Source organism: Crocuta crocuta, unplaced genomic scaffold (genome assembly GCF_008692635.1).
Source record: "Crocuta crocuta isolate KB4526 unplaced genomic scaffold, BGI_CrCroc_1.0 scaffold186, whole genome shotgun sequence".
Lineage (NCBI taxonomy): Eukaryota > Metazoa > Chordata > Mammalia > Carnivora > Hyaenidae > Crocuta > Crocuta crocuta.
This window is the reverse complement of record NW_027551569.1, coordinates 8,624,053-8,649,918: the sequence shown is the minus strand read 5'-3', so window position 1 is coordinate 8,649,918 and position 25,866 is coordinate 8,624,053. Positions and strand designations below refer to the sequence as shown.

General features: G+C 47.6%; 1 protein-coding gene across 9 annotated transcripts in view; it reads right to left on the bottom strand.

The window, feature by feature from the left end:
- Positions 1-25,866, bottom strand: part of DPF3 (double PHD fingers 3) — a 252,461-nt gene that overhangs the window by 94,816 nt on the left and 131,779 nt on the right. For all 9 annotated transcript variants that reach the window (XR_013331772.1, XM_077750840.1, XM_077750841.1 and 6 more), the window contains exons 4-5: positions 15,357-15,484; positions 7,409-7,504 (exon numbers count right to left, since the gene is read on the bottom strand). Coding sequence is in view for 8 of the 9 variants with exons in the window: in XM_077750840.1 (XP_077606966.1) it covers positions 7,409-7,504; positions 15,357-15,484 (224 nt within the window). In the remaining variant the exon portion in view is untranslated. The remainder of the gene's footprint in view (positions 1-7,408; positions 7,505-15,356; positions 15,485-25,866) is intronic.

Here is a 25,866-nt window from a genome sequence, read left to right as displayed (position 1 = left end):
GGCGGGGCCTGGACAAGTGGCCTTGGGGACTTCAGGGTCAAATGGCCTGTGACGCTTACACACACACACACACATTCTCTCTCTCTCTCTCTCTCTCTCTCTCTCTTTCTCTCTCACTGGGGATTTCACAGCGGAAAGGCCTGTACCCCAGGCCTGGGATGTTCACACATTCTCACAAAACACACACACTTCACAGTCAACACCACCTGCCAAGCTACCACCGCCACCACCTCCTCGACTTATCTCTCTCCAAAACAAATTACAAAATTCCACCTCCCTCATTCCCTCCCTCCCACCGCTTTGCCTCTCTGCCTCCCCACCCCCCATCTCTGCACATAGCAGCAACAGCCAGCGGCCCCCTCCCCTGGCCCTCATTTCTCAGAGTTGACCTGAAGAGGGAGCTGTGAGGTGCTGTGGTCACCCCCAGGCACTGTCAGGCCTCCCTGCCTGCTCAGGACATCAGGACAACGACATGGAGGCTGGTCACCCTCAGCTGCCCTCGCCACCCCCTCCCCCGCACGCCCCTATGGTGAAGCCAGGGACAGCTTGACGTGTGCAGCCTGCAGCCCTGTCACAGTCGCCTGGAGCAGGTGAAAGCAAGTGAAGCAGAATGACAAGCCAGCAGCAGACGCGGGGAAGGGGCTCTGAGAGACTAAAAATACCTCCTGGGAGATGAGAAGGAGACGTGGCTCCTGAGGGAGCGGCTAGCAGGAGGGCAAGCGGCCCCGCTGAAAGCCAGGGTCAGATTTCACTCTGCAGGGCTGACCAGGGAGGTCACTTCCACACTGTCCTTGCACCTTGGTTTCCTCAGCTGCCAAATGCACCCGTGCAGGAAGTCTTCCTGTTCTATAGTCTCCTGCAATCGCTCAAACTTGGCAACTCAGAATTCCACTTGTCTTCCTCAGGTGTCACATCCTCAGAGAAGTCCTCCCTGACCAACCTATATCCATTCACATGCTCTCCAAAGTTCTCTTCTCCCTGACCAGCACTTAGCACTGTCTGACATTATATTATACTGAGTTGCATACGTGTTGAGCTTCTGTCTCCCTAACAAGAAAATAGAAAACACGTCTATTTGGGCCATGCTAGACTCAGAACCTGGCACATGGCCAGCCACTTAAGATGCACTTAATAAACCTTTGCTGAATCAATCAGTCACTCAGCGAGTCAATCATCTTTGGTTCTTCTCCTTCATTCTTTCTACCCAAGCGCTATGGTTTCTTCCCCCGAAGGCCATCTTGGGCTTTGCATTTCCCTTCTATTCCACATTTTACTCCAGGAGCTCATCAACTGACCCCTGAACTGCTCAAAGAATCCACCAGCTGGGAGCCTACCTCTGCACTGCCCTTCCCAATCCAAATGCACGACTCCCAGACCAGTAGACAAAAGGAGTAAATGACACAGCCCATAGCCATTTATTCATTCATTCATTGCCATCTAAAATCCACTGACACATCCAACGGCAACCTAGTGCTAAATCCATCAGGCTCACCTCATGCTCATGCTATGTCTGGGTCTTTGCTTTTATTGATCCCTGTTATGGATCAGCCTCTGCTCTGCCACCCACACTGGTCCATGCTTTAGCCCCACTAACATCCACTCCTCCGAGAATTTTCCTCTTGCCAAATTGAGGAGTAAAAAGACTATCAGCTTTAAAGTCAGACAGGCATAAGTTTAACCACCAGCCATGTGTCTTTAGACAAGTCACTTCTCTAAATTTTAATTTTCTCAACTGTAAAATGGGCATAGAAACACCTTTTCTTCAGAGTTGCTAAGAGGGTTTGCATCAAGAGTGTGTGAAACCACAGGGGATAAGGCCCCATCCACAGGAAGTGCTCAATAAATTATTTCCCCTTCTTGCCCAAGCTGATCTCTTCTCTCTCCTCTGAACTTTTATTGCATTTCGTTAGTGCACAGGCAGAAGCCTGCTGTTTTCTAATTGTATCATGGCTGTTAGTATTTTCTCCTCAGTTTAATCCCGAGGTCCTTAAAAGCAAAGATGTCATTTCATATGTTATTATGAGCCCCCAACACTTAGATCTATGCCGGGCACACAGCACTCAAAGCTCTTTCACATGTGTTAGTTCAAGTCATTCCTCCAATACACCGTGAGTCACAGAGAGTAATATTACTCCCGTTCAGCACTTGACGAAACCACCTCTAAAAGTGTTTGTGACTTGTCCATAGTCACAGAGTCAGTAGAAGGAGCAGGACCTAGGTTTCCAGACTCTGTTCTGTAAGATTTTGAAGCTGACTGTCCAAAAGAAACCGGTCCTCCCTCTCTGAGAACTGTTCACCCCATTCTACTCCTCACCATTTCGCCTTCTATTCAGATACTGGTAAGCCACGACAGCCATGATTGCACCACATGGCCCAGCCCCAATGGCCACAGTTGATTGGCTGGCTCAGTAATTACATGACCTAAGATGGGCCAGATTCTACCTATAAAGGATTTGGAGTTGGGAAAATGACTCCCGCGAGCACGCACACTTGAACTGGGACCCATCTTGTTCAGGAGTTAGGAAGCCATGCAGATCAGCAGGAAACAGTCTTTTGACAGAAAACCAAAGAAGTAGAGGCCACAGCTGCCTGGGTTCCTTATTCTTTCCCAGTCCTAAGTCCCTGCCATTTTCTTGCCCTTGGTAAGGTTGCATCTTCAAAGATCGCTCATAGTTGGGGCAATGACCCAGATGCTTTTCAAATACTCTACATTTTTGCTGAAGCTGTTGACTTTCTTGCAATTAAAAGACCCTCAATTAGGAGAGGCTCAGAGAGCTAGTTGCTCTATAGGAGTTGTTCTCAAGTGATGACCCAGGGTTCCCTGGGGATCTTTGAGACCCTTTCTTCTATCAGAACTATTTTTGCAACAGTACCTAATAGTACTAGAATGTTACTTGAAACTTTACACTCTNTCTCATCATTCAAGAGTCTCTCATGGTTTGCCTCCCTCCCTCTCCCCAACTATTTTTCCCCTTCTTCTCCCCCATGGTCCTCCATTAAGTTCCTCCTAATCCACCTGTACATGCAAACATATGGTATCTGTCTTTCTCTGCCTGACTTATTTCGCTCAGCATAACACCCTCTAGTTCCATCCATGTTGTTACACGTGGCGAGATTTCATTCTTTCTCATTGCCATGTAGTAGTATTCCATGGTATAGATAAACCACATCTTCCTGATCCATTCATCAGTTGATGGACACTTAGGCTCTTTCCATGTTTTGGCTGTTGTTGAGAATACTGCTATGAACATTGGGGTACATGTGGCCGTATGCATCAGCACTCCTGTATCACTTGGGTAAATTCCTAGCAGTGCTATTGCTGGGTCATAGGGGAGTTCTATTGTTAATTTTTTGAGGAACCTCCACACTTTTCCAGAGGGGCTGCACCAGTTTACATTCCCACCAACAGTGTAGGAGGGTGCCAGTTTCTCCACATCCTTGCCAGCATCTAGAGTCTCCTGATTTGTTCATTTTCACCACTCTGACCGGCGTGAGGTGTTATCTCAGCGTGGTTTTGATCTGCATTTCCCTGATGACGAGGGATGCTGAGCATCATTTCATGTGTCTGTTGGCCATCTGGATGCAGGAGCCACACATTGAGTGTATGTATGGCCTTGCTCCCTGTCAGTCCCAACAACAGAAATGCTCTCCAGGAATCAGCAGCAGCTTGAATATGCCACTTAAAAGGGTAGTTTAACTGAGGCTCTGGGTTAGGCAGCTTCACACTTTCCTTTCAGCATAGGCAGGCTCACCCATACCCTTCTGGGTCATCCCATGGCTTCCACTATGGGTGACAGGTCTACGGTGTCAGGGTACAACCTAGAGCCATTCAGAGGCCACTTGGCTAGCATCTAGTAGGCCTGGAGTTAGTGTAGGCCCCACCCAGCTCCCGTACTGTGTTCAAGCCTTCTCTCAACTGCCACAAAGTTAAAATATAGCTTTTATTTCTTTTCCATCATTCAGTCATTCATTCAACATCCTGGTCTTTGGCAACGTGATGGACACTGTGCCAGGCATGACTCGGTGGCAAAAGCACAGTCCTGTGTTAGATCCTGACTTTTTTTTTTTTAATTTATTTTCTTTTTTTTCCTCTTAGAGAGAGTGTGCACAAGCAGGGGAAAGGACTAGAAGGAGGAGCGGGGGGAAAGAAGAGAGAGACAGAAAGAGAGAGAAAGAATCTCAAGCAGGCAAGGATCCTTGCTCAGTGAGGACCCCAGTGTAGGGCTTGATCCCACAACCCTGTGATCATGACCTGAGCCAAAATCAAGAATTGGACACTCAACTGACTAAGCCACCCAGGCGCCCCCTGACTTCTTCTTTACTAGATTAGATGATCTTGGGGAAGCTACTTAATCTCTCTGGAAGTAATAATACCAATTTATGGGAATGAAAGAAGTGCTAGCCAATAGAAATATAATGTGAGCCACACACGTCATTTCAAATTTTCTAGTAACCATGTTTTTCAAAAAGAGGAGAAGGAGAAACAGGTACAATTATTGTTAATAACATATTTTACTTAATCCACGATATCCAAACTATTATCCTATTATTACAAAAATTATTGGGGGTGCCTGGGTGGCTCAGTCGATTAAGAGTCCGACTTCGGCTCAGGTCATGATCTCACAGTTTGTGGGTTCAAGCCCCGCTTTGGGCTCTGTGCTGACTGCCAGTGCAGAGCCTGGAGCCTGTTTCAGATTCTGTATCTCCCTCTCTCTCTGACCCTCCCCTGCTCACGCTGTCTCTCTCTCAGAAATAAATAAAATATTAAAAAAAATTTTTTTAAATACAAAAAATATTAATGAGATGCTTTGCATTCTTTTCTACTAAGTCTTCGAAATCTGGTGCATATTGGACATTATGGCACATTTTAATTGGAACTGGCAATAATTTTTTCTGTTTGTTTATTGTCAAGTTGGTTTCCATATAACACCCAGTGCTCATTCCAACAAGTGCCCTCCCTCATGTCCATCACCTCTTTTCCCCCTCCCCCAACCCCCTCAACCCTCAGTTTGTTCTCAATATTTAAGAGTCTCTAATTGCCTCCCTCCCTCTCTTTATCTATTTTTTCCCCTTCCCCTTCCCCGTGGTCCTCTGTTAAGTTTCTCCTGTTTCACATAAGTGAAAACAAGAACTGGCAGTATTCTAAGCACTCAGTTGCCACATGTGTCCAGTGGCTCCTGTAAGAAACAGAACAAATCGTGAGCACCACACAAAGTACGTAGTGGTCACCTTCTATGTGTACTTCTTAGTGTAAAGAGCCTCATCACATGGCCCAGTGCCCAGAAAGTATGTGGTGAGTACACAGCTGCTGCTTCTGCCACTGCTGTGTCCTTACAGAGGAGACACCTAGCTCATATCCATGCACTTTTGAGTTCAACCATCTAGATTTAGCTTGGGAGTAGAGAAGACGTGAAGAAGACCAGTCTCCACAGTCTACTCAAGAAACTTTGGTTTGGGGCGAGGGAACGGATAGAAGCAGGCCTGGAAGCAAATGGCTCTTGGAGTTGGCAAGAGACCCAGAAATCCTAAAGTCTCCTCCAATGAAGAATTAGATATTCACTATTTTGTAGCCCCCAATGAAGTCATGGGTCTAGGCAAGTTTACCCATGGCTGCTGAAGCAATCAGATGAAAACTTGATGGGGAACCTTCTAAGGAGAGATCAGGCGGACAACACCCAAATCCACTGATCCATTTTCTCCCCAAGAGCAGAACAGCTGGACAACGTGTGCCTCCTGATATGATGCAGTAAGAAGCACAGCCAAGATTCTTGCCCCACCAAAAAACTATTTACACATATATACAAATACCCTGAATCTGATCAAGTCTCTAATCAAACCACCCGTGTTCAGGAAATAAAGAGGATACATTAAATACCACCCGTCCACCAAATCTAGAATGTGGGAAATTCTACAAGATGAACCACCCAAGTTTTTCAACAAATAAATGACATGGAGAAGGAAAAAATCTGTATGTGTGTGGTGGGGTAAAGCAGGGAAGAGGTATGTTATAGAATAAAAGAGGCTTAAGTTTCAAACAAACCAACTGTAAAAAGGCATTTTTGAGGAAATCATCAGGGACTAGAGAGTAGATATTAGAGTAGTTGTTATTTGTACTGGGTATAATAATGCTATTTGTTAGAGATACACATTGAGGTATGTGCAGGTTAAATGACACAATGTCTAGGACTTCCTTTCAGATATTCTCCCCAAATTAAGTAAATATATAAACCAATAAAAAGTGGGAGTACAGAGCAAATAAAACAAGATCATTACTGAAGCTGGCCAGCAACTATAGAAGGTGTGCACCGTGACAGGGCTGCCCTGCCCAACCTGAGAAATTCCAGCCTCGTCAACAAGTCAGAGCATCTGAGCTCAATGTGGGCAGAACTGTACTGCTTGCACAGTCACCCAGGAATTTGCTTATAACACAGCTCTCCAGGCCCTACCCTAGACCTCCTAAATCAGAACTTTTGGGAGTGGGTCCTGGGAATCTGCATTGCAATAAGCTCTCCTGATGATTCTGATGCATATAAAGTACAAGAAGCATGGGAACAGAGAGGCTTGCCATAATTATCAAGGGACCCAAACCCACAGGACTGGCCCCTTATCCATGGGAGGGGTAAGGATTCTACCCAGAGACTGAAGGAGCCAGAAGACCAAAGACCAATTCTCTAGATGGAAAGCAAGCTTACCCCTGGAGGTCCCTCTCCACCTGGTTATTTTCAGATGTCCTTGCAGACCCCTGAGTGTGACTACCAAGAGCCTCTTGGGCTTGGACACAAGGACTCTACAGGAGCAACCTGCACGCCTGAGAGTGCCACTCAGGCTTGGTCCTTCCCCTCCAGGACCACTACCATAGGCTTATACCTTCCACCATGGATTTCCCATCTGTCATTCCTCGGGCTTCTGGCCTCCTCTTGCCACAACCCAAGCCCACAACAAAAGCCCATGCCCCATCCACTTGGAAACCATTCGTGGTCCCCATGCTTTCCCAGCAAGATCCTATTCTCCCCGCAGTGAGATACATCCCAAAGCATGTATCCTGACCCTGTCATTCTGGGGTGGCCCCAGGGACAGGAAAACTCAGCCTTCTTTTAAGACCAAGTAATGGGTCCAACAGTCACATTTTCCTCATCCTCTTCCCTACCCCACCCCACCCCTCCCAGGACCTTCACTGTCCCTCAGGGTACCATCCCCCACTTATTCTCCCTCCTGTAAGGGCTAAACTCTTACATGCTATCACCCGGGATCAGAACTCTTCTGGAATTTTCCTCTCTGAGTATTCATCAAGGGAGACCATGTATATGAGCTCTGTCTGCTTGAAGTGGGACTTTGGGTCTGGGGACCAATTGTTCTTCCGCCCTCAGCCTCCCTTATCTCTTCCTCCATCATGGCGTCCCCAGCTTACCCGTCCTCTGGTCCTATTCTTTCGCTTGGGAATATCCTCTTCTAAATCTTCTTCTTCATTTCCTTCTTCCACATTTTCGTCATTTTCCAGAACCCTCTGAAAAGACAAGAAAATAAACAAAAGAGTTGAGAAATAAAATGCAAAGGAGAAAGCCATCAGGGGGCGATTTGAGTCGGGGAGGGGATTCTGTTTTGTTTTTATGTTTTAACAAAGCAAGACTCTGCCATTGCTTGGGAAGCAGGGCCTCCGAGATGCTGCCCAGGGTCTAAGCTCTTGGCGGTAACAACTCTCTCAAGCCCTTGGGCCCCTTCCAGCCCAATCCTCCCAGAACACTGACATTTTTCAACTCTTTTTGCCCAAGAAACATTTTCTAAAAAGAGAATACTCCGATAGGGGCACTTTTCTATGTGGACCCAAGATGTTATTCAAAACCTAACTTTTTTAATGTAATTTTCCTTTTGTTCCTAAATATGAAAATATGTTCATTCATTCTCTGCCATCCTGGAACCCTGCCCTGTTTGATGAAAACAAGTAACTTCCTGTTCATCTGACCAGAATTTGACATGAATTTGTTGTTCTTAATCACCCATTGTTTTTTTTTAAAGAAAAATTGGTTTTTATTACAACACATAACTTGTAATGAAGCTTAAAGATCATGTATTTAATGATCACTCTCCAACAGCCCTGTGACTCACACAGCAGCAGAGAATCCAATTTCCATTTTATAGGTGAATAAACTGAGGCTAAAAACAGTTTTGATTGCCCAAGGTCATACAACAAATCCAAGACCAAAGCTGAATCAGGTTCATCAGCTCACAGTTTTCTGTTCATTTCTCAGCCCTATGCCTGAAGACTGAGGTATATTATACAGACCCTTCTTGCAGGGACCTGAACATTTCACTCCCTTTGGGAGTGGGGAGGACAGGTAAGGTGTGTACTTCTAGATTTCAGGGAGAAAAAAAAGATTGTGGCAGAGGGCCCAGCTCCCCAGACTGAAAGTGGAATAAGGAGAAGGGATATGGAGCTCACCGGACTCCATGTCCAGGGCCCTAGGAGCTGCTTTATGGACTCACTGTGCAACCTCAGGCGAGTCATCATCTCTTCCTGCCTCAGTTTCCCCAATTATAAAATAGGAATTCATTTATTCATTCAATCAACAAACATTTGTCTAGTGCTGACTACATGGCTGTACTACATGCTAGACAAGCCACAAAAAATGACTACAGTCCGTCCTGGTCCTAAAAGGATGCCACAGTATAGTGAAGGGAAAACAGGTTTAAAGAAAAACCACAACCATATAGTTACTACTGCCATAAACGCAGTGATGAGCAGGTGCAAGCTGCTAGAAGAGGCTGTTAGAGGGAAGTTTCTGTAATCTGACAGGTCAGGAGAGGCTTACCTGAGGAAGTGACCTAAGAGGACTGAGATGTAAAGGATGAGCAAAGACTAGCTTGGGGAATGGAGATGGAGGGCAGGGTGGGAGGAAAAGTATTCTGGGCAGAGGGAACATCATGAGCAAACTCCCTGAGGGAGGGAGAGGGATATGGCTTGTCCACGTTGCAGAAAGAGGCAAGTGTGACTAGAGCTGTGACTCAGAAAGAGACTGGTATAAGAGGAAGCTAGAAAAAAGGCAGGCACCATATTATACACAATAACAGCATCCACCCACGCTTGTGATGATGTGACAATCACACAAGCTGTAAAAAGGCTTATGAGCAGCACATACTGCACTGACGTGTGGTATCACCATCCCTGTTCAGGTGGCCTCCTGGACAACGCGTGTGGCCTGTCCTCCAAGCAGGAAGCCCAGGAGTGAGTTTCCAGGCACCTGCTCCCACTGTCTTCTAGTTGGAATTCTCTTCCAGCCACAGGGGTTCAGACACTGCTAATTATAAGTCCTCACAAAGAACTCAAAACAGGTCTAGTAAATTCTCCGGCTTCTCTACTGGGCTTACTGGGGAAGCCATCAGCTGACGACACGTGGGGGTTCTCAGGGCTGACCGCAGCCATCTAACAGACAAGTAGCTCTGCCTGCTAAACACGATCTCTGGCCCACGGCTGGGAAACACTGGCCCAGGTCCCAAGCAAGCCTCCTAGGCTCTCTGCACCTTGGCTCCCTGAACCATCGGTGGGAATACAAGGGAAAGTCAAGCAAGACAATGACAAGTCAAATGCTCTGCAGGCTTTGGTGAAAAGATGCGGCATAAATATGAGGTGTTGTTGTTATGACTGTTGTTGCTGTTCAAACAGCTGCCCTGCCAGCTTCCAGGTCTTGAAGTCATTTAATCATGGTGAGTTCCGAGTACCTCACATTTAAAGGCCATTGTCTCTGGCATCTGGGACAATCTGACTCCAATCTCATTTTTTATTATGAAGGTGTTTATGACCTGCAATATGGACTCGGTGTTGGAAAGGTAAAAAACTGGTTGAAGGTGGCTGAGCTGGTCTCCAGCAGTGCCGCCTGGCCCCAGTGTCCAGAAGTAAGCTGACGTCTCCCTCCCTCTTCCCGTTGGTGTCCCTGTGTCTTGGGAACCCCAAGTCTGTGCCCCAGGCTTCAGATGTGACAGCGGCTGCCCCAGTGTGTTTGCATTTCCTGCAATGTGGCCCCGATGCCCAGAAGCCTCTCTGCATAACTAGGGAGGAGCCAAGTGTCTCTAACAAACAAAGCTCGCATTCAGGGCTCAGGAAGCAGAGGGGGCGTCCTGTGCAGAGGAGTCAAGGGCAGGGATCCAACTGAGATGTGGCCGATCCCCCACTAACATACTCGTGTTCCCTGTCCAAGGACATTATCTGGAAAATAAACACATTTTAAAATAACTTTTCTCCCTGTTACTCTAAACAGTCTTTACGGTGATGATAACAATGGTTTGTGGTTGTGTTTAAAAAAGAAGAAGGAATGTCTTTAAAAGACTCCATTATCTCTGGCCTGGAACGCTGCAAAGCCTCCTAACTGATTACCCTCCTCCCGCTGGCCCCATGTCCAGTATCCCTTCCACGCAACAGCCAGAGGGATCCTGAGGAAACGCAAATTTGCTGCCCTGGTTAAAATGGCTTCCTTTTTCACTCCCATGAAATCATGTGCCTCCTCACATCCTGAGAAGCCAGAGTGGTCTGACCCTGCCTGACCCTCCTACTCCATTCTAGGCCCTGGCGCAGTCCTCCAAGCCACATGAGCCTTCTGTCAAGTTTTTCCCCCCTTTTTTCTTTTTCTTTTTATTTATTGAGGTATAACTGACATACAATATTACATTAGTTTCAGGTGAACAACATCGTGATCTGACATTTGTGTACACTGCAAAACGGTCACCGCAGTAAGTCTAGTTGCCATCTGTCACCCTACAAAATTAATACAATGTTATTAACTACATTCCCCATGCTGTACATTACATCCCCATGACTTGTTTTATAACTGGAAGTTTGTACTTCTTAATTCCCTTTATCTGCTTCACACCCTTCCAACCCCCCTCCTCTCTGGCAACCACCAATCTGTTCTCTGTATCTATAAATCTGGGTTTTGTTTTGTTTGTTCTATTTTTTTAGAGTCCATATGTAAGGGAAATCACGTGGTATTTGCCTTTCTCTGATTTATTTTGCTTAGCATAATATCCTCAAGGTCTGTCCTTGTTGTTGCAAGTGGTAAGATTTCATTTTTTTTTTCGTGGCTGCATAGTATTCCATTGTGTGTATGCATGTATGTATGTATGTATATACACACATGTATATGTGTGTTTATACATATATATATATATATATATATATATATATATATATACCACATCTTCTTTATCCATTCATCCATCAATGGACATTTAGATTGTTTCCATAGCTTAGCTATTGTAAGTAATGTTGCGGTGAACACAGGGGTGCATATATGTATTTGAACTGGTGTTTTCATTTTCTTTAGGTAGATACCCAGAAGAGGAATTGCCAGATCATATGATAACTCTATTTTTAATTTTTTGAAGAACGTCTATACATTTTCCATGGTTGCTGCACCAATTTACATTCCCACCAATAGTGTATGAGGGTTTCCTTTTATCCACATCCTTGCCAACACTTGTTATTTTTTGTCTTTTGATAAAAGCCATGCAGACAGGTGTGAGGTGACCTCCTTGTGGTTTGATTTGCATTTCCTTGTTGACGAATGCTGTTGAGCATCTTTTCGTGGGCCTGTTGGCCATCTGGATGTCTTCTTTGGCAAAATGTCTGTTCAGGTCCTCTGACCATTTTTAAAAAATCTTTATTTATTTTTAAGAGAGAGAGAGAGAGAGAGACAGAGGGTGAGTGGGGGAGGAACAGAGACAGAGGGAGACACAGAATCCAAAGCAGGCTCCAGGCTCTGAGCTGTCAGCACAGAGCCCACTGCAGGGCTGGAACTCACAAACCACGAGATCATGACCTGAGCCGAAGTTGGATGCTTCACCGACTGAGCCATCCAGGTGCCTCTCCTCTGACCATTTTGTAATTGAATTGTGTGGGGTTTTTGTTGTTGTTGTTGAGTTCCATGAGTTCTGCATCTTCCATCTGTTCTTTCAAAACCACCAGCTCAGACCTATCTTGAGGCCTTCATGCACACTGTTCCTCTACCCAGAAAGCTCCTCCCACATCCTCACTTCACTTGCCCCTTCCCATCCCTTAGGGCTGAGGTTAAATCCTTTACCTTCCATAGGACACTACCTAGAATCTGTCCCTCCTCTTATACTGAGTCTTCAGACTCTGATCTTTTCATGGTCATTTATCCTGAAATGCAATTATTTCTTTTGTTTACTTGTTTTCTGTCTATAGATCATACTAGAATGTAAATGTGAACAGATGAAACCAGTCTCTTGGCTTCTCTGTCTCCGTAGATCCTAGCACAGTGCCTGCTTAGAGGAAGCACTCAATACAGCTTGGTTGAATGAATTAATTTTAAAAAATGGAGCAAATATAGTTCATGTGCTACATATGTACTTTATTTTACTAACCAAAGCCAATAAGAACATGTAAACTCATTGGGCTCATGGTCCTGGTTTCAGTTTCTAGCACAGTAGATGGGAGCCCATCTCTGCACTTATCAGACACTCCATTTACGTAGGGGATGTGAGTGATGATGAGGATTCCAAAGTGATGACCCACATACTGGCCCAAGGCTGTCTGAGAAGGACTCGAACCAGCTTGAAAGGGTAAAAGACTATCTATCATTAGGGCTTCAGGGTTTCAGGGCAATGGCTCTGTCCCATCCACTGATTCTGTGAAATTATGCAAACTGCACAATACAGATGTGACAGACCTTAACCTCAAAGACCTGAAAGTCCAAAACCTGGGGGAAAGGGGAATACATAAAGATGGAAAAAAACAAAGAAGAAAGAACTAGGCAGTGACAAGAAGAGATCCTTCTGGCTGTGGGGCGATCAAGAAAGACTTCCTGGGGAAGGTGGTATTAGGGCTGAGGCTAACTGAAGGCTGGGATTTGTACACATAGAGTAGAAGAAAAAATCCACCAAGTAAAGGACACAGCATGACCACAGGCACAAAGGGAAGAAGACTGAAGAACAGGGGAGCACAGGACTGAGGGGAAAATAAGCCTGAAAACCAAGTTAGGAGCAGAGAAGGAGGCCCAAGAAGATCACACTCACCATTTTGGATTGACCTAGTAGGAAGTGTTTCAGCTAAGTTTTTTAATCAAGGGATTGGCACAAGCCGGCTTTCTTGCGGGATGAAAGATCAGCTAGCAAAGCAGGACATGTTGGAGAGAGGAAGAACTGGGGACGGGGTGACTCCCAGGAATCTGTTCACTTGCACATCCATTTAAGAGATATTTGTTGTGTACCTACTAAGTGCTCATCACTGTTTGGATGCTTCAGATATATTAGTGAATGAGACAAAGAATCCCACCCCTGAGTTTACATTCTATTAGAAGAAAACAGAAAATAAGCATTCACATAACAAACCAGCAAATTACAAAGTATGTTAGATCGTGATTAAAGCTATGGGAAGAAAAAAGAAAAAGCAAAAGAAAGCAGGGTAAGGGAATCGGGAGCACTGGGGGGCAAGGAGGGCACTGGATGTGGTTGTGCCCACAGTGATCAGGGTAAATTTCATAGAGAAGAGACAGGAGCACAAAGTGCAGAAGGGGAGGGGGAGGGTCCAGCTGATGTTTGGGGAGAGGACTCTGCAGACAGAGGAAGTAGGCGGAGCAAAACCGCAAGGCAAGAGAGTGCCTGGTGTGTTCTAGAAGGAGCAAAAAGACATCAGTGTGCCTGCAGCAGAGTGAGCAAGGGAAAGGCAAAGCAACCGAGCTGGAGAGGTAAGAGGGCCTTGACTTTTTATTCTGGGACAACAGGAGCCTGTGCAAGTTTGGGGGCCCAGGAATAACAGGATCAAATTAGGTACTGAAGGGCTCCCTGTCAGTCACTAGCAAGGGCTCCTCTTAGAAAGCAATTGCAGGGGACCCTGAGCAGCTCAGTCGGTTGAGCGTCCAACTTGGGCTCAGGTCATGATCGCACAGTTCCTGAGTTTGAGCGCCACATCGGGCTCTGTGCCAACACCTCAGAGCCTGGAACCTGCTTCGGATTCTGTGTCTCTCTCTCTCTTCCCCTCCCCTGCTCGCCCTTTGTCTCTCTCTCAAAAATAAATAAACATTAAAAGAAATTTTTTTAATAGAAAGCAGTTGGAGCCCTTCAGACCAGAGATGACAGCAGCCAGGACCAGGGACCTGGTAACAAGAGTCTGTGCTCTCGATTTGGGTTGTGGGCACAGCTCACAGGATTCCCAATGAACTGGCTGTTGGGTGTGACAGATGAGTCCAAGGGGCATTAGACACATGGAGGTAACAGCTATTAAGGGTGTTTACTAGGGCTGTAACTCTCAGGAGGAGAGGAGGCAGCCAATAGAAGCCATGTTGTAACATGGAAAAGACTTGACCATTCATCTGAACACAGGGTGGCAGAGAAGGAGGCCAATTCACTGCTTCGTTCTACATCTGTTTTGAGACTCGACTGCTGGGCGCGTGCAAGGCCCCAAGGGGACAACGGTGAATACAATAGCACAGTCCCCAACTCAGTGGAATGCCCTGACTTGGTGGTACTTATGAAGCAAACCCAAACTTTAACTGTTACAGCTTGAATTATAACTTCAATAAATTAATATGCAAATCTTAAATATTAAATTAGATATACAATTAATAAATATGTAACATGATATAATATGTGTCACATAAAATAGAAAGTATGATAAAATATACATTTAATACAAATGTAATTTGATTTTAATAACTGAATTATATTTAATTATTAATACTATTGTTCAATATTTATATTAATTACTATGACTACAATATTCTGTGCCAACCATTGTATTCAACACCAGAGATTTAAGCCAGATAAATGAGAAACGGTCAGAGTGCACCGTTATAATCTTGAGTAGGAAGAGCCCCAGTAGTGCTGGGAACAGAGGGTGCTAAACAAACAGGGACAGGATCCACCAGCCCTGCCTGAATGGTGACTCCTAGACTGGCCTTGAAGGAGGAGAGGGTGGCACTGTGGACTAGGGCTGAGGACAGGGTGTGAGGAAGTGGCGCCGGGGGGCAGGGGCTCACTCAAGACAAGCCGGTGTAGACGACCTCCTTTTAAGACTGAACTATGGACTGTTCGCTCCTCAGGGGTGAGGACTCCCTCTCTCTGGTTCACCATCATGTTCCCTGGGACCCAGCATGGTGCCTGGCACACAACAAGCAAAAACCGTACTTTGAATGAATACATTGGGACACGGAGGGAGAGGAATAATGACTTCTTCAAGGAGGGGGAGGGTGGAGACAGGTTAAATTAGAAAAGAATTTGCTAGTCTTCCAGGAGCAATGCCACGGGGCAGTTTGGGAGGAGGACCCCCCGCCGTTGCTGGAGTCCTGGAACCACAATGGTGACGCTCTGGACACCCCACCCCCACCCCCCCAGAGCGGGCACAGAAATACCTGTATCTCCTGGACGCTTTCCTCCTCTCTGGCATCCACCTTCTTCTCAACACCCTCACCGCGGAGCAAGGCCTCCAATGTGGTACTTTCTGAGGTGAAGCCATCCTTTTTGAGGGGCAGCTCCACTTCTGAAATGTAAGGACAGAAAAGCAGGGTCAGCCTGTTAGAAGCAGGAGGGATGGGAGGGACAGCGGGTGGCCCTGAGGGCACGCAGGAACCAGAAGCTCTCGGTAGGGCTGGAGATGGCCTGCGCTCTCTCCTCTGGGTGGAACAGAAAGAGTTGGGTCCGGCTCTTCCATCTCCTGTTCACAGTCCAGAGACAGACCCCAACCTTTGCTGATACCCTCAAAGACGGCAGAGGCAGCGCAGAAACGGCACCAGATGGACAGTGCCTCCGGGCAAGGTGCATCCACAGAGTGAGGGTAACAATGCCCAGTACCCACAGGGCCATTGTGTGGGGCATAAATATGTTCCTTCACCTTAACACGCTTTGAAAACTCTACAGCAACGCTACACCAACGTTAGCCTCAAGTCTTATTATTCTCTCCCTCTGCCCAAGTCCTCTCTGGCAACTCCACCACCTCCCCTCAGCCACGCTGCCTGCCCAGCTCCAGCTTGCACCATGAGAAGCGACTCCGGGGCACCTGGGTGGCTCAGTCAGTTGAGCATCTGGCTCTTGATTTCGGCTCAGGTCATGATCCTAGGGCTGTGGGACTGAGCCACGGGTCAGGCTCCACACTGACTGAGCGTAGAGCCAGCTTAAGATTCTCCCTCTCTCTCTCTCATACACTCTCTCTCTCCCTCTGCTTCTCTCCCCCACATGTGCTCTCTCTCTCTAAAATAAAATTTTAAAATATTTTAATTTTAAAAAAGAAGCTGTTTCAACCTCAGAGAGGCTGTTCTCCTCAAGGGATACAAAGACCACTAAAACCAAGGGAAGAGAAGAGGGAGCAGAGATACCTAACAGATCCAGAATAATGGCTGGGGACTGCCATGCCTGCATACCAGGGTACTTTTTGTGAGATGCCACAGTTTGATCGGCTACCTAGGGCTTGAAGTCATGGGGCCAGCTGAGCAGTGGCGGTCAGCATCAGCCCTCTGTGTGGAAGAGACCAAGAGAAAGAAGCTCAATTCCTTTCTCAAGATGTCCCCCAAACTCTTCATCCAAAGAAAGATTTTTTGGTTTGGGTTTTGCTAAATTAAAAACAGAAACCTCAGGTATAGGTGATCCTATTTCGATTTGCTACAAAACATTCATCCAATCTCCTCTAACTCCGTACCTCTATCCCCATGGCAATTAGAGGTTTGGCTCCTAACCTGTTATCAGGTATGATGAATACAGGAATATGAGGGGTTGGTGCCCGAGAAAACAATCAGGGGGAATGAACATCCTGTAGGGGGTGGGGGGGATTGAGAGTTTAGTGTAGGAACTATTACAGAGGTGTGGGCAGGAGCAAGGGAACAACATGGAAAGATGAAGCATCCCAGGGGAGTTACCAAGTGCAGAGCCGTTACCACTGCTATTCCTGGAGGGACAGGGGGAGAGCGTTTGCAAGAATCTGGAGAGATCTGTGACTTGCAGTCTCAGTGAGCTCACGCGCGAGAGAACTAAGTTAAAGGGACATGTAGTCCAACTTCTCTCTTTCCATCCCTGTCTTCCTCCTCTGCCCTCCCATTGGGAAACCTCAACTAGACGCCAGAGGGCAAGGGAGCCTCGCTGAGGCAGCACACCAAGGTCAGTTTCCCAGGATAAAGGAGACTAAAGGTCAGTGCCCCAGGATGAAGAGTGGATCTGGGGGAGAAAATGGAAATAACAGCACAATCAAGCCCTCCTCTGCTGGGCTTCATTCTGACTCAAATGGAACTCTACCCAACCCTTCCATCTCCTCAGAGCCAGATGCAGGCTGACCAGCCCACAAGAAAGAAGCACTGGAGTATCCCATTAAAACTGAAGAAACCCCCACCTACATGTGACCAGCCCCCAGAGGAAGAGGGTGGGATGGAGAAACAGCATCTAAAGATCCTTGAGAGACAAGATCTCTGGGATTTTTCTCACCAAAAAAGGCAGGCAAAGGGTCCACCTCCATCAAGAAGTACTACCACCAAATCAACCCCCTCCAAAACCCATTCATATACCTATTCATTCAACAAATATTTACAAAGAACCATGGTGCTATCACTAGGCACACGGGAGGCATACCAAATACAGACAATACTGGCCTTTGGGTGGCTTACAATCTAAGGAGACAGACACTAAACACGGCATGCAAAATAAATATGCAATTACAAATCATCATAAGTGCAATGGGGGGGAACAGCAGAGGGAAATGTGAAGGAAGAATACAGTGGGGGGTTTACTTTCGATCAGGGGGTCAGGGTAGGCCTATGTGATGAAGTTTTGTTGAAGTTGAATGTCAGAGAAACAGTCCACTGTCTGCTTTAATGAGCTCAGAGAGTTTAACTCCAGAGCCTACTCTTTCTCCCAAGTCCAAAAAAAAGGCTTCTAAACATCTAATACAAAACGAAAGCATGTTGCCTCATGTTCTGTCCTTGGTGAAAAGAGAACAGTGGGTCACCATCCTTCGAATTATCATAATCATATATATATTTGAAGTTCATATTTTAGTATCCCCCTTAGCCTCAACACTGAATAAATCCTATTTCCAGAATTGCACAGCATTTTAGAGCTGAAAAAAAGCCTTATAGATCATCTGCTTTAATCATCTCATTTTATACACAAGTAACCTAAGGCTCAGAGAAGTTAAGTAACTTCACAGAAAGCCACACAGCCCCTGTGCCAAGCCCCAATGGATGGTGATATGTTTGTATACGTGTAGAGTGCTCTGCACATAGTAAACATTCAAAATGTGGCTGCTGTTATTGCTAGGTATTGTTTAACCCCCACCACCACCCAAGAGGTGAGCACAATTACTATCCCATTTCACAGACGAGGACGCTGCAGCTTCAGAAGGTATAGAACTTGTTTAGTGTCACATGGTCATCACAGGGCAAAGCCCAGCCTTGACCCCAATCTACCTACAGAATCGATTCACATATCTCTAGCTTGTACAGACATCACCTTGTCTCTCTTTGGTTCCTCCTGAAAAAGTCCTTTTCCAAACCTTTGTGCATTTCCACTACATCTCTAAACTCTCTCCACAGTTTTCATATTTCAAAATAAAAGGCAGATTGTTGCTGAAGCTGAGGGCAGGCAGGTGTGTGTCATGGCTCTGGGCTCTGCTCTGTATGAACCTTCCCAAGAGGGATTCACCCCTTCTGCAGCAGTATTGAGCCCACCCGGAACTTTCCATCCATTGTGAACGTCCTCTCCTCTTCCTCTTCCCCTGCTAAATATTCCTCCATCCCATTTTTCCATAATTCAGTCTACTCTCTTGGTCCCCTGGTCATTTACCAGATGGGCACAGTAGAAGAACCAAGAGAGAAAAGAGAACCAACTTGGGAACAGTGAAATGGGCTCCCTAAATGCAAAGAGCCAGAAGGGACTTCCAACAGCCTCTAGTGGCCAATCCCTGGGGAGGAAAGCGTAGCACAGAAATATAAGGAGCCCTTCCCAGGGTCACAGAGAAACTTAGTGGCATTATCCTTGCCTAATTACCAAATATTTGATTGGCTCATAGAAGTTCTGCTTCCAGACAGCACTGGAGTCATGGTCCTGCCCTGCTTTGTATTAGCTGAGGGACCACAGGCTAGTTACTCAGAACCTCTGAGTCTCTGTTTCCTTACGTGTTAAATAAGGATGATCACAACACTTCATAGTGTTGATGTGAAAATTAAACAATGAAATACACTGCCTAAAGAAACTCTGAAAGAGCCACAAAACCCGAGTGGAAACAGAGTAGAATATGAGGCTTATCAATTTTTGTTTTGAATTTGGTTTTTCTATTCAAAACTTATCATTCAAACTTAGATCATGTATGTAAAGGATCTGGGGGGCTCCTGGNTGACTTCAAGCCCCGCATTGGGCTCTGTGCGGACAGCTCAGAGCCTGGATGGAGCCTGCTTCAGATTCTGTGTCTCCCTCGCTCTCTGCCCCTCCCCCACTCATGCTCTGTCTCTCTCTGTCTCTCAAAAATAAATAAATGTTAAAGAAAATTTTAATGTTCCAAGTTACTATTATCAAAGTTAGAATAATCCTGATTTTAATGATACAGAAACACTGTCCAATAGAAACACAATGCAAGCTACTTACATAATTTTAAGCTTTCCAGCAGCCACGTTTTAGAAAGTAAAGAGCAACAGGTGCAACTAATTTCAATATATTTTCTCTAACCCCCTATATCCAAAACATTATCATTTCTATGTGTGATAGACAAAAAATTAATTCAATCTTTTGCATTCTTTGATTTGCGTTGAGTTTTCAGAGTCTGGTGTTAATGTGATACAGCACATCTCAGTTCATATCAGCCATATTTCAAGTGTTTTGTAGCCACGTGTGGCTAGTGGCTACCATATTAGTGCAGGTTTCTAGTATTAAAAGGAACATGTGCTATGATTTTGTTTCCAAAAAAAAAAAAAAATAGTAAGATGTTAAGTATGGTTCTTAACGGTGCCTTCTTCATACCCAGCTGAGCACTATTCCAGGCCAGCGTTCTAGCTGACCACTGGCAAATCCTGCCTTCAAAGCACTCTGGGTAAGGCTTACAAGGTCAGAATGACAAGACCAACCGGTGCCCTCCCAACAGACCAGCAGAGGGTACATTCTCTGGCTCCCGACCACAGGAGGTCCCAGAGTAAAGGGAAAACAAGGTAACAGGTCCAAGCTCTTGCACAACACACGTCCTAGACATGCTCTCCATTGAGCCCTTAGGGATTTCATTGATTCTCTTACTCTAATACATTCCATCTAGAGATAGGATTTAGTAATTCTTTGTAAGTGTACTCGTTTTGACCCTCGTGCAAATTTGGGGATCACGTAAACCTGACAAGAGCCATCAAACATTTACCACTTAAAGAAAATGGTCCAAAACCCACACATAATTCATCTTTAAATTAGCCTGATTTTATACACAAGGATATAAACCCACGGATCGTTACTCTCTCCAGAGCGGCAGCAGCTGTCACCCAAGCCAGCCGCCTCCCTGGGCCCCCGTAAGCAGCGCTACCTCCACTTCTAATTGGGAACAGAGATACTCCTTGGGTGACTTCCAGCACGATCCATCACACCAGAGACAGCTTCTGTGCAAACCGAAGCAAATCGGTTTCCAAATAAGAAAAAAACCTCTTAGACAAACAAGGATTGAAGCATAGGAAGTCTTTAAAAAAAAAAAAAAAGAAAAGAAAGAAATGAACAAATAAAAACGCAAAAAAAAAAAAATTGCCAGGAAGTGGCTTCTATCCAGGGCTGTGGACAGGGCAGCCATCCTCTCGGGTGGAAATCAAAGCCACAGGCTTTGACACAGGTGCCCCAAGCCTGCCACCCAACATACTGAAAGCAAAGCTTCCACTGGGTTGTTGGAGCCACTGAGCTCATTAACAGGATGCGGACGAGATGAACCCGAAAGTGCAACATGGGAGCACAGTGAGTAATTAAATCCCAGGCCATTTAAAAATGCAAACGCCTGGATGTCACAGGCTCACGGAGTCTCTGACTCCTCATGCGTTTTTTGGCTCAGGGCAGAGGATTGGGAACCTGCAAGTCATATATGGATTATAATAAAATATGCCATATAAAAAAACAGATTAAGACAGTTCTTCTTTGGGGAAATACACAAAGAGAGGAGCTGTCTGTTAGCTGTCGAGTTTGCAAGAGATACCATCTTCCGGGAGGCTGTGCTCTGCCAACAGACAGACTGCCCCAAGGGAAATAGTGGTGAAACACCCCGACAAGGCACATCCATCCGTCCATCCATCACGGGCTCTCTCTGACGCTGGGGCCTGGAGACAGAGTAATGGTGCAAAAGGGAGGGAGAAGCCCCTATAGACAATGGCAGACAATTCGGTGACATCAGGAGTGCTCAGATTTTTTTTTTACCTGCCTCTAGTTTTTCTTTAAAATTACAAATGTACAGTTTTCTCTTCTGAGTGCTTATTATTTTAAGGAGTTAAGCTCATCATATTTCCTTGGCTTTATACATCAACTTACACCAAGAAGCAAGGAGCTTAAGAATCATTATCTCATTCATCCCCATCAGAACCTCTGACTCCTAGGGAGAAAGAATGGGGGATGCATATAGTTATCTCTCACCGCACAGGGGAAGAGACTGGGGTGGGGGCCTCACTGAAGCCCTGATTTCCCCGAGATGGTGGCAGGCCCGGGAATCCATCTGCTCGTTCCTCAGGGGTGCCATTTTCTTGGCTGCATTTGACTCCCTGTTTTGTGATTCATAAAGCTCAAAATAGATGAGGTTCACGTTGAGGACCCATCACCCAGGCTGCACCCTGCAGGCCTCGCTGCCACCTGTTTTAGAATCCCAGGATGTCCATATGACAGGAGGGCTGATTATCTCCCCATATGGCCTCTGTCTCCACTCTCTGCTGAGCCTACCTACTCACCCCCAAACCAACAGGCAAGGATGGGCCCTCATCCACACCACGCAAGGGTGAGCACCCCCAATGAGCATTTCCCCACCCCCGAGACACAGAAGAACATCCACAGTGCCAACACGAGGTCACCACTGGGCTGGCTGGCAGACCCAGTCACTGCAGCCGAGCAGGGTGGTGGGGGCGGGAAGGGTGGTGGCAGGCACATGGAGCGCTGCTGGGACAGTTCAAAGGAATACAGTCAACCACACAATGCAAGAGGCCGCTCTGGAGTGACAGCTCAGCTCTAGGACCCTAAACCACACACTGGGCTTTGATCTCCTTATCTGTAAAACTAGGGGGTCAAAGCCCACTTCCCGGGGTTGCTGGGGGCCAAAGGAGACAAAGGACACAGAGTGTCTACACAAGGGGCATGACACTCGACCAACGTGAGCGCCTTCCTTCCACCTCCAAGGTGGTGGCACCCGCCGGTGAACCCCTCACTCTCTGACGCTCTCAGACCATTGGAAGCAGCATGGCAGCGTCTCCCCGAGCCGGGGCATGGGCCCAGAGAGGAAGAGGCAAAGAGGCCGAGTCCAGAGCAGTGCTGAGGACACAGGAGGCTGAGGGCGAGACCAAGCTCGAAGGCGAGAGGCCAGCCTCGCTTCAGAGGGCGGGCACAGTCCTCCTGATCTGGAAATCACAGCAGGATCGCATGGAAAACACCCTGCCCGATTCATTCGTTGGACACAAAATTCCCGAACGCTTACTGTGTACCAAATTCTATTCTAAGTGCTGAGGGCACAGCTGTGAACAAGAGAGGGAAAGTCCTGCCCTCATAGAAATTATATTCTAGTGGGGGGGGGGAGCAACACCTAAAATAAATGAGTGAGGCCTACAGCACAACAGATGGTGATCAGTGCTTTGTTTTTTTTTCTTTATTTTTGAGAGGGAGACAGAGACAGAGTGGGAGCAGGGGAGAGGCAGATACAGAATCTGAAACAGGCTCCAGGCTCTGAGCTGTCTGCACAGAGCTTGATGCGGGGCTCGAACCCACGAACTGTGAGATCAGGACCGGAGCTGAAGTCAGACATTTAACCGACTGAGCCACCCAGGTGCCCCTGTGATCAGTGCTTTGGAGAGAAACAGAGTAGAGGAGGGGACGCTGGAGTATCCGAGGAAGTAGAAGGGCAATGACACCCTGAAATGTGGCCAACGAAACACAAACCTGAGGAGGGGGCAGGGGGCACACTGATACCTAAGAAAGCATGTGCCAGGCACAGGAGCCATCAGTGCAATGGCCCTGAGGCCAGGGCCTATCTGCCTGGAGGATGGTGATCCAGGGGGCAGAGTAGGAGACCAGTCAGAGTTACAGGGGCCTTGAGGGCCACTGAGAGGAGGCTGGCTTCCACTCTGAGTGCGACTGGAAGCCATTGGAAGTTTTGAGTGAAGATTGACAGGATGGTGCCTGTATTTTGAGAGGGTCACTGGAAATAGCTGAAGGAGGAAAGACAGAGTGGGGAGACCAGTTGGAGTTGCTGCAACATGCATGGGTCCTCACCAATGAGCCTGGTGCTTAGAAGGCTGTGAGTGGCACAGATGAGCCCTGTCTTCATGGCACATACATCCTGGCTCTGGATACATCCAGGGGGCAGGACCTTTTGGGAGCATCCCCACACAGTGAATCGGGATAGGGGGCAGGTGCAGAGGCTAGGTGGCCAGTGCTGAGTGGCAAACGTATGGGGCCACAGTAGAGCGAATCACAGAGGAAATGGCCTTCCAGAAGAAGGTGGACCAGCCTAGGCCACGAGCAGGAGAAAAGAGGCAGCCAGCCAGGCCTGGCCTAGCACACCATGGGACAACAGGTGTCCATAAAAGCAGGGAGGAAGCCTTCCAAGTGGACCTCTGTGCCCTGGGCAATGGATGCCAGGGTTCTGGGACATATGGGGTGACTTCTACAAGCTGTGGGTACCTCAGCGTAGAGGATACCAGACTCGGGGTTTTTTAAAAGACTCAAAGGCAGAATGCAGTCCCATTCCAGGCCAGACAGTACACACACTTTGAGCTGGACAGTGACTCCTGCAACGGACCAGAGACAGACACAGCGTCAGCTGAGAACCCAGGCCTGGAACCCAGGCCCTCGGCCCACCCAGCGGTGCAGCGCGGAGATGGCGTCGCAGCAGAAACCCTCCAGGTCCACCCTCTCTCGTGACTCTCAGGACAGTGCTGTGAAGGGAGCTGAACAGCCACCATGGTCTGCATTTCACAGACGAAGAACCGTGGCCAGAGTCATTAGGTAACTGCCCCAAATCACGCAACCAGTAGGTAGAGGGGTCTGGACTAGAACCCAGGTCTTGGGATCTCCGTTCAGTGTCTTTTCTCCCGCAGAGCCCAGCTGTAGAGCAAAGGCCCCTACGACCTAAAATCAAAGAGAGGCAAGATGGCAAAACTGGGGACAGCCCCACAGGCCAGGCTGGGAACTGGATGGGAAGCCCAGGTCAGCTGTTACAGGCTTCTGTCTGTTCAGTGTCCCTCATCTGTGAAATGAGGATGCCGAGGGTCGCCTGGGTGGCTCAGTCTGTTAAGTGACCGACTTCAGCTCAGGTCATGATCTCACCGTTCGTGGGTTCAAGCCCCATGTCGGGCTCTATGCTGACAGCTCAGAGCCTGGAGCCTGCTTCAGATTCTGTGTCTCCCTCTCTCTCTGCCCCTCCCTCTGCTTGTACTCTGTCTCTTTCAAAAGTGAATAAATGTAAAAAAAAATTTTTTTTAATGGATATTCCGAGACAAACCATGTTCTCCAAGATTGAGATCAAACACTGGGCACCTTTCTTTCTTCTATCCCTTGAATAAATTTCCCATCCACCTGCTATGTGCCAAGCCGAGTGCTGGGCACTGGGAATGCAGATGAAGAAACAGGTGGGTCCCTGCCCTCAGAGCGTGTACCTTCTCGCGGGGAGAGACAACAGTGAACGGGCAATGTGTCCCAGAGCGGCTCCTCGGTCCCATGACCCATGCTCTGAACACAGCTCTGCGGGGCGGGATGGCCAATGTGACTATGGGAAGTTTATAGCAGCTGTACATGCCGCCCAACTCACTCCCAGGTGCCACCGTGTTGGCTGCCAGACCTAGCCGTGTGGAATGCAAGCAGTTCTGACACAGCCCAGGCTCGGTCCCCCAGACGGCCAGGAAGACAACAGGAGTGCGGACAGTCACAGCATGAAGCGGGGGCGGCGGCGGCCCGCCCATCTCTCTCGCCGCCCACCTCTCTCCGGTTCTCTGGCTCCTGAGGCCAACGCCAGCTGAAGAAGCTGCTGTTACAAGCCTCCAGGATGGATGGCTGCAGGCTCTGACACCGCAGGAAGGAGATAAATGACTGGTCATTTCCCCCTGATGCACTTGAAGGCATCCATTCTCCCAGCTGTACCAAGCTCAGGCAGCCCCCCACACAGAGCCAGATAAGCACTGACAGATGTGGGTGGGAGCCGGAGCGTCCTTCCCCTTTGGAAGGACACAGCCAGACTCCTCTGTGGGCCGGGAGAAGGTCACGGTGTCCACTGGCTCACACCTGGCTGGGGGCTCCACGGGTCCCTTCCTTCGCCTCCCATCTCACCCACCCCCCGCCGGGCTCATCCCTGGGAGGAGCACCCGGGAGAGAGGGAGGGCGAGGGCAGAGGGAGCCAGCTGACGGCCTCATCAATCTCCGGCTACACGCTTGGCACATCGGCGTCCCTTAAGTTGTTCCCAGACCGGGAGGGTGCCGGAGGAGTCAGGGGGACTGTCTTGAGGAGAAGAGAAATCACACCGAACATCAGAGAGCAAATGGTGGAAGAAGCCTGGAGACTATTAAAATGTGGGCCATGTACAGAAGCAGTAGGGAACTAATTAAGATGCAGGATTTGCAAAAGCTGGGGAAGTTGGCCGCAGCCTGCTCCCATCTGGAGAGTTCTGGCAGTTCAGCATGGCAGGGACAGCACCCTAGGTGGGCAAAGCGGGCCTGCCTGCCCCTGCCCGAGTCAGCGGACTCAAG